General features: G+C 29.4%; 2 protein-coding genes across 2 annotated transcripts; one reads left to right on the forward strand and one right to left on the reverse strand.

Annotated features, from left to right (window-relative positions):
* The first annotated feature begins 251 nt into the window (after positions 1-251).
* LOC110599785 (40S ribosomal protein S13) lies at positions 252-2,341 on the forward strand. The gene is made up of 5 exons (XM_043950077.1): positions 252-405; positions 488-560; positions 856-994; positions 1,437-1,623; positions 2,090-2,341. Exons 1-5 carry the CDS (start codon positions 383-385, stop codon positions 2,121-2,123), a joined length of 456 nt encoding a protein of 151 aa, XP_043806012.1. The 5' UTR covers positions 252-382; the 3' UTR covers positions 2,124-2,341.
* Positions 2,342-4,765: 2,424 nt separating this feature from the next.
* Positions 4,766-6,855, reverse strand: LOC110630817 (40S ribosomal protein S20-1). Its single transcript, XM_021778410.2, has 4 exons — positions 6,701-6,855; positions 6,354-6,484; positions 6,003-6,116; positions 4,766-5,123 (listed from the first exon to the last, which is right to left on the reverse strand). The coding sequence occupies exons 2-4, from the start codon at positions 6,466-6,468 to the stop codon at positions 4,981-4,983; spliced, it is 372 nt and encodes a 123-aa protein (XP_021634102.1). The 5' UTR covers positions 6,469-6,484; positions 6,701-6,855; the 3' UTR covers positions 4,766-4,980.
* Between the last annotated feature and the right edge of the window lie 2,366 nt (positions 6,856-9,221).

A 9,221-nucleotide genomic window follows, 5' to 3' on the forward strand; every position in this document is an offset into this window, starting at 1 on the left:
GAATACGCAATAAATATTATTTTTTAAATTTAAATTCATAGCGCGATTATTATGATTGTCCAAATCCATCTAATCAGGTTGGTTAACACATAGTGGGCTTGGACTTTTTACAATTGGATTTTAGAAGTTGTACATGCCAGAGAAAAGCTGGGCCTATGCTAGGGTGTTTCTACATAGTAAAGGAAACAACGCCTAAAATAGGACGTAAATGCAGCCCAACCTTGGCCCTACTATTGTAATCTATGCTTTAACCAGGCCCATTTTGGTGTCTGACATGCATATATTAAACACTTCTTAGGATAGAAAATCTAGGGTTTGCAGATCTGCTGTATAGGAAGCTGAGCCAGCAAGCAGAGACTGCTCAATCTTCATCGCCGTCACCATGGGTCGCATGCACAGCCGCGGGTATCTCCCTCTCCCTCTATCTCCCACTCCCTCTTAATATGTCTCTATTGCAGTTTTTGATATCTGCATTGCTTGCTTGCAGCAAGGGTATTTCAGCTTCAGCTCTGCCTTACAAGAGAACTCCACCAAGTTGGCTCAAGATCTCTCCCCAAGATGTTAGTCGTAGAACTCTTTAAGCTCTATATTTCTCGCAGTATCAGTGAATCATTGAATTAATTGCTCCCTTATTGTATTGAAAAAGCTAGACTTTAAGTACTGTGTTTAGAGATTTCGTTTTAGTTTTTGAGCTTTGGGTAACCAGTATCATTACTCTGTTGACGCACGCCGCTGCCATTTTGAGCTAATTTTTAAGAGGTTTTCAATCATGTGGGATTGTTATTATTTTAAGGTTAAGATATTGTGGGATTTCACTTTAGATTGTGAAGGAGGAATAATACTAGTTGTTTTCAGGTTGAGGAGAATATTTGCAAATTTGCAAAGAAGGGGCTTACTCCTTCTCAGATTGGTGTCATTCTCCGTGATTCTCATGGTATTGCTCAGGTTAGGAGCGTCACCGGAAGCAAGATTTTGCGCATCCTGAAGGCTCATGGTAAGATTGTTTTGGTCACTTACTATTTATATTCCATTTGTTTAAGAAAGTAGCTTCTTTTCTTCTAGAAGAAAATAAGTAGAAAAGTAGGTTTATGGTATTAGTCGTATGTGTATGCCTTGTTTCACCAGAATATTGTTACATAAAATATTTTGCTGTGTTTAGGCTGCATAGATTAGTTGTTCCTCTGAGAGTGTTTTCTTTTGCAAAGGGTAGGGAGCTAATCCTTTTACAAGGAACATGACTAATGACTTAATTTTTATTCAAAATAAGCTGAACTTTTAGTTCATGTGATTGAGTGTATATCATAAATTACGGTGTAATTATTCAGACTTAATTTTAATTTTCTTTTTTTGTCTTTGCGTAATAATTTTGAGTTACAATTTAGCTTTTGTCATTTATAGTTCATTTGTTAATTAGGCACTTCTCATTTGTTTTTAAGGTCTTGCACCCGAAATTCCCGAGGATTTATATCATCTCATCAAGAAGGCTGTTGCAATTAGGAAGCATTTGGAGAGGAACAGGAAGGATAAGGATTCCAAGTTCCGGTTGATCCTTGTTGAGAGCAGGATTCATAGGCTTGCTCGATACTACAAGAAGACAAAGAAGCTACCTCCTGTCTGGAAATAGTAAGTTGTATACTTTTCTGTTAACCGTATTTGCTCTCATTATTTTCAAATGACCAGTCATAGCTTCTAGACCCAGTCAGTGCATGGTTGATTTTATTTTTCTGGCAACTCTTATTATTATTTTTCAAATTTTTGTATCATTTATGTTGAATTTGGTTGAACAAAGTATTTTGATCGGGATAAATGTTTTAGTTTATCTTATTACTATTTGTAATCATAAACCAACCACCCCCGCCCCAGCCCCCACCCCCACCCCAAACCCACAAAAAAGGTAAAAGAAAAAAAATCACTGTTTCTATTTGAACTGTAGCTATTAATCTGTAAGCATTAAGCTCAATCACTCGAGTCTGTGGGCCTTTTTTCTGCAGCTTATTTTATTTTGACTTCTTCCAACTTGAACTATAGTTTTGAGCGGGCAGACTCACCTCAATGGTTTATCATTAACTCAAATAATTTTTTCTTGCAGCGAATCAACCACTGCCAGCACACTGGTTGCTTAGGCTGGATATGTTGCACAGCGAAGTTTTGGGAATCCATAGTAGATGTGAGATCTTATCATGATTCATATGTTCTACAAAGTCTTGTTGTAATTTGGGAAGGTGGAGTGGATTTTTTGTGCACTAAATATTTGCTTGGTTCTGAGCTCCTGTACTTTCTTTCAACTTTTTAAGCAGATTGTCTTTGACCTTTGAGATATAGCATTTTGCAATTAGAATCATTTTATCTTGCTTAGTAGGTTGCAAAAACGACCAGTTTTATATTATGTGTGGAATAGTTAACGGGCAAGACTAATCCAATGGTCAACAGAATGTGGCATTCCTTTTCATTGCCCCGATTAGATTTCAATGGGGCAACTCGTTATCTATAACGTAGTTCGTTAAGTACTATAACTTCTGGAACCGAAAGCAAAGGAAAAACCAGCATGAAAAATGATGGGTTCTCAACCTTACCTTAAGACGTCTACTTTCTTATGTGCAAGAGGTCCTTGCTTTACGAGAGAGATGATAATAAATAACATCACAAATGTCAGCATAGATGCAAACAATGCAACAGCTTTGTTTAGGTGTTTGTTTTTCTTTGTGGTGTTTTGGGGGGGGGGGGGGGTTGCAGAGGTAGAATCTCATTGATTTTTCCAAATCCCAAAGTGGCATTGCAAAATAATTGCTAAGCTAAGGATGGATTTCTAGCTGCAGAATGTATCGGGCCTGGACATTTCCGAACCCGACACCTTAAAACCTTTCAAACCCTAAATAAAAGAAGAGTTCAGATAAAATGTTTCTTATTTATTTAACTTTCAGTTTCACATTAATGTAGATATTTTTCTCCTGGGTTCTCACTAAGTGAAGAATTGAGAAGACTGGTAATTTGATTAGAGTAAGCTCATTGAAGCAGTTCTCCTTCAAAATTTTTGGACCGACTTGGGTAGTTTCTTTGGACGTTACCTGGCAAATTGAGTCACGCATTACTATTGAAGGTAACTCCTAAATGATGCTGTGAAGGGCCTTTCTATATTTCTCAAATCACATCCATCAAATTCATCGTATATTACTACGTATGTTCATTGAGTCTCGCATTTGCTCGGTCCAAATAGTTCAAATCCACGTAAAGAGAAAACTATTTTCCATGTATACATAACTGTTTACATACAAAAAATTTGTTGTCCTGCCTGAAACTCCAATTCGATGCAAGATGAGAGTTCAAGGTTGCATTTTGGCTAGTGGAACACCATGGAAGCATTCATCACACTGAAGCACAAGAGGAGGTTAAAGCCTAAGAAAGCTCTCCAGAGATGGATGGATTCACTAAAAATATAGAAGCTGGGAGGCATCACATTTATAAGTCCACAGTTGATCCTTCACCAAAGGAGTCCACCATAGTGGGAATACGGAATACGAAATACGAATAGCTAGACGTATAACTTTGGTCCGGTCAAAAACAAATAGCCCTAGGATTAGAGTCGTCAAGCTGAATAACAATCGATGTAAACACACGAGTCGAAGGAAATGCAGAGGTTAAACTTGTTGCCATCTCATTCTCTTTTAGGCGATGAAGGACCAGCAGCTATAAGAGTAGCATTTTAAGCGTCCTCAAGATAACATCTCTCTAGAGATGAATATGACAAAGAAACACAATAGTAGAATAAAGGATCCAAAAAACACAATAGTAGAATGGAGGATCCTTACTAAAAGCTGAACCTACATAACAAAAGCCAAAAAAAAAAAAAATGTATACACAATCCATTTTGTAATGGGAGAGGGTAACTCACGAGTCATGACTAAGCTCCTGCTCCTAGCAGTACTGGCAAGGAAAGGAGATTGAAGCTCTGGCTATAAAGAATTTAAGTTGTACATATATATATATATGGAAAATTGTTCTCTTTTTTTTTATTGGACTTATCATTTTCATCAATGATATTGAAAGGAAAAACAAAAGAAGATCAAATAACATTATTTTTTAATGCTAGTAATGAAACATTATGACAATGAAATTTATTCCGATTGTAAAATTTATAAAAAAATTTCAATATAAAAAACTCGGGATTTGAATCAGCCATTAGAATTTCAAACTTTGATTATTGAAATATCTTGAAGAATATTTGACTACAAATATCCAATAACTTAAAGTTCAATTCATATTTGATAAAATTAATAAAATTAAAAACTAGGGCTTTGACTATCAAAATTTATATAATTTCCAATATTTAGTAGGAATGAGTTTAAAAGGTACTTTGTGTAATAAAATATCATTAAAGGAATCGTGATGAATCTTGACCCCCAAAAGAAAACGCAATGAATGATTTCAGAAGGCCAATTATAAAAGCTAGTAACGAAAACATTTATAATGAACTAGCAGGCAACCAACGAAAAACATATTAAGATGGATACGATAGAATAGGAAGGAAAAGGGCAAAATAATAATAATAATAATAATAATAATAAGAGTTTTGTTCTGTTAAATTATAGAGTGAAATGCAGGTAATTCAAAACTTTATAAAATCCAATAATTCTACCAAGAAAATGAACTAAATGAAAATAAAATTCATCACAAAGTCGACCAAATTCTGATCTGCCAAGTACCTTAACCTCACAAAAGACGATTTAAATCTAGAAACTTTAGGATCTTGCAAGAAAGATTTCATGAATGAATAAGCAAAACTGTCACTCTGCATAACATAATCTTTAGCTTCAAAATAGTATCGAACAAAAACACATGCTACAGTTAACCCTATGAGCATCCCTCCAAACAGAAGATCTGAAGCACGTGTTCCAATCAAATAGATCCATAGGGAGAAAAAGTTTTCTAAAGAACTAAATAAACAGCATAAAGCCAAAAAGTAAAGCACAAAACATTTAACATTTATGAGTCTGCAATGGTGACTTCCACCTCAACGCCAGGTTCAATTGTAATTGAAGTAATCTGCTTGACCACCTCTGGGGAACTGAACAGGTCAATAACACGCTTGTGGACGCGGAGCTCAAATCTGTCCCATGTATTGGTTCCTGCAAACAGGAACAGAAGGTAAAAATTATTCATGGTGTGATACATTCTCTAATAATACATAATCTAAACAGCAATAAAGACCCTAATAATTTCAAAAACCAAGAACGTGAAATAGAAATGTAACCAATCAAAAATCAAATGCCCATAAACTTGTAAATTCATGCTCAATTCACACCTTGGCACTAGTACTTTCCCACCAAAAGTTTAAAAAATAAGTTAGGAACTGCCAATGCACAAGGATGAATGATGTAGCATACATGTGTGATTTGATTATGCCTAACTGTGAGATGATATTTTACATGTATAGTGCTGAAAGGAAAAAAGCAATCAAGTAAGAAGAACAACAAAATACCAAAATGCAACTCAAAAATTAATATAAATCACCATGATAAAGAACAAGCATAACTGAAGCAAAATATCTAACATATTAAAATCCAACTTAAACAGACAAAAAGATGGATTTAGCTTGACAAGTTGTACGGTAGACCAAGGGTGTATAACTGACAATATCAGACATCAATAGTACTGTATCAAAGCGAATCAAAATTATGATCCATGTACAAAATTTGCATGCATAATGCAGCATCACTGATCACAAAACTCCATTCACCGAGAAGGAGAGAAGCATTTCCATTCTTTCAATTTTTTAGTCCCACATCACAAATTTTCTTTTATCTTAAGCAACAAGTTCAAATTACTAACACGACATAGCAGTGGAGAAACACTCATAACATCAAATACAGATATGCATGTAATATATAGCAACAAAAAAAGGGGTCAAAATCAAAGGAATTTTCCTTAACCCTGTATGCCACGCAGTTTCTTAGGATATGACATTACATTAAAGTTTAAACATGACTTAGTCTTTTGGTACATACCTTCACCACAAGGAGATTTCCTAGTAGTAATGTGAAGAACCTTTGTGGGCATTCTCACTGGTCCCTTTACCCTTAGTCGCTTGTCCTTAGCTCCACGAACCAGGTCAGCGCAAACTATAAATTAAACAGACATCATACCATCAGTAACATAAATGCCATGTTATTTACATAAATTTAAGTCGGAAAATTTGACGATTTTTAATGAAGAGGGCGTTGAGCAAATAACAATATATGAACAACAAATTAACCAAGAACTAAAATAATAGAAACAGTAAAATGGGTGATATTGCCAATTAAACTTTGTAGCAGGACAAGATAATAATATGATAAATTAGAGGGAAAAGGACGAACCTTTTTCAAGGTTTTTGACGTTTTTAGAAGAGAGTGTGATCCTGATCTTGTGAATCTGCTCCTGGGGTTCTTCCAACCCGGCCTTTGCTGGCTTCATTGCTGCGTAAGCTGCCATTTTCTCCTTCACTTTCCTTAATAACAAAAAGAGCGCACACATAAAATATTCATCAGAAATCAAACTAACGGGAAATATACAGAAAAAAAAAAATCATCAAACAGCTTTTGCTATCAGGCAGCAAATTTTTCAAAGTTAAACAGCAAAAGATTGATTACTAAACAACAGAAAAAAAAAAGGCATATCAAATATCTTAGCTAAGCTAACGAGAATTTGTTCAACAAAGACAGACCTGAACGACGAGATGGAGGGAGTTGGAGTTGGCTTAGTGCTGCGGCCTCTTCGCTACCTCTTCTCAGAACAATAGAGGGAAAGAAAAGCAGTATCCAGGCTTATATATGTGAGCTAACACTAGGGTTAGGGTTTTGTTATATCCACATAATGGGCCGGGTTCTGTTCAATAGCCCATCTTTTGAGATGGGTCAAACTCGTGAACTTCAGGGATTTTTCTCTAGAAATGAATTTTCATTTTGATGTGGAAGCCTATTGATGAATTCAAATTAATCATTTACGAAATAATTACAGTTGAAAAAATGAATAATCATTAATTCATTATGTTGATATAATTTTTATGTTATTAATACAAATTTAGTAATGAATAATCGGATTTAGTAAATTATAATAGGAGTAATATTGTATTTATTAAAAAATAAATTTTTATTTATATTATATATAAAAGTAAAAAATAAAATAATGAAATTATCGATTATATCTTTATATTATTTAACTATTTATAAGTGGCTTTAAATTTTATAATGAATAATTATTTTATTATTTAAATAATTTTATAAAATAGTTTTAGATATTTATCATATAAAATTGATGTATATTTAAATTTTTTATTTATGAGTTTGATTAATTTTATTTAATAATTATGTAAGTTAATTATTAAAAATTAATAATTTTGATAATATTTAAATTAATTTTTTAGATAAATTATCAAAATAATAAATTTAAATATTAATTAAAATATTAAAATAATTATCATATATCATATTATTAGATTTACATTTAAAATATTAAATAATTATGAACTATAATATAAAACAAAAATTTTATTAATATTAAATTATTCAATAATAAGTGGTTCTTTTAATTATTAATAATTATATAAAAAATTCAATTAAATATTAATTAATTATAAAAAAGAATATAAAATAATAAAATTATTAGATAATGTGCTGATTTTTTAATTATGATAATTATGTTTTATTTTTAAAGTAAAAATAATTGTTATTATTAAAATTAATTTAAATTTGATAAATAAGTATGTAAATTTTAGGATATATATGAATAGTAAAAAAATTCAAATTTTGATATTAAAATTTATAGGATAATAAATGATAATATAACTCAGATAATAATAAATTAATTTTTAATTAAGAATATTAAAATAATTATAATAGTATTAAATTATTAGATAATAAGTCTAAGTTTATAAAATTAAAATTATAAGATAATAATTAAACTGATTATAATAATTTTAAAAATTAATTACCAACTATATATAAATCTAACAATTTTAATATAATTTAAATTTTTTTATGTAATTATAAATGGTTAATAATTTTAATTATATAAAATTATCATATAATAAGTTGTTGTTTTAATTATTTATAATTATATTTAAATTTTAAAGTCAACAATAATTTTTATTATCTCGCTTTATTTAAATTAATTAAATAAATATATAAATTATGAGATATATATATTTAATATAAAATTATCAAAACAACACATTCAAATATTGATATGAGTTCTAAAAAATAATAAAAAATTAACTCAAAATTATAAAAAAAGCTAAATAAATAAACCATTATGGTTTTAGATTATAGTTTTAAGAATTAATTTAATTTTAAATGTTAATATTTTTATATTTTTTAAAAATTAATTATGTGCATATATTGTTAATTATAAAGCATTAATAAATTTAGTAATATTATGTTATAAGATAATAAGTTGTTGTTTATATTATTAACTATAATATTGAAAATTTAAAGTGAATAATAATTTTATTATCTAAATTAATTTAAAGTTAATAAATAATTATTTTAATTTTAAAATATAGGTAAACAGTAAAATAGATATTTTGAGATAAGATTTTTAAAATAAATTTTAATTTTGATAATATTAAATTGATGGATAAGTGTTTCAATTTAAAACATTGATTATAAGGATAATACAGCGATAATATGTTTAAATTTATAAGATCATCATTATAAGATAATAAAGTAAAATTTTAATATATATATATATATATATATATATATATATATATATATATATATATATATATCAAAATCAATAAATTTGATAATATTAATTTTTTTAAAAAAATAAAATAATAAAGTAATCCTAAAATTAATTTTTTATATATTTAAAAGAGTTATAAAAAAAGTTGTTTACATCATCACACATTATTTTTAATGTGTTAAATTAAGTTTCAAAATAATCAGAATAGTTTATTTATTATTTTCATTATTTTCTATATTTTTATTTTAAAAAAAATTAATATAATATTTTAATTTATAAATATTAATTATTTTCAACATGATTTCATTTGTTTATACTTTTATAGTTAATTTATAGATGACATTATTAATATAAAAAATAATAATAATCCATGTATAAATTATTTTTATCGATAATTTATAATTTTAATAAAAATAATATAAAACTACTTGCATTTTATTATTGGTTCGGTTATGTAATTTAAAAATAGATTAAGTCAATTAAAAAAATTAATATTAGCC

This window comes from Manihot esculenta, chromosome 14 (genome assembly GCF_001659605.2).
Source record: "Manihot esculenta cultivar AM560-2 chromosome 14, M.esculenta_v8, whole genome shotgun sequence".
Taxonomy (NCBI): domain Eukaryota; kingdom Viridiplantae; phylum Streptophyta; class Magnoliopsida; order Malpighiales; family Euphorbiaceae; genus Manihot; species Manihot esculenta.

Coding starts and splice junctions, on each gene's coding strand:
- LOC110630817 (XM_021778410.2), bottom strand. CDS start 6,468: ATGGCAGCTTACGCAGCAATGAAGCCAGCAAAGGCCGGGTTGGAAGAA. Junction 6,117..6,353: donor CGTCAAAAACCTTGAAAAAG/GTTCGTCCTTTT, acceptor TTTAATTTATAG/TTTGCGCTGACCTGGTTCGT. Junction 5,124..6,002: donor GAAATCTCCTTGTGGTGAAG/GTATGTACCAAA, acceptor TCCTGTTTGCAG/GAACCAATACATGGGACAGA.
- LOC110599785 (XM_043950077.1), top strand. CDS start 383: ATGGGTCGCATGCACAGCCGCGG. Junction 406..487: donor GGTCGCATGCACAGCCGCGG/GTATCTCCCTCT, acceptor GCTTGCTTGCAG/CAAGGGTATTTCAGCTTCAG. Junction 561..855: donor TCAAGATCTCTCCCCAAGAT/GTTAGTCGTAGA, acceptor AGTTGTTTTCAG/GTTGAGGAGAATATTTGCAA.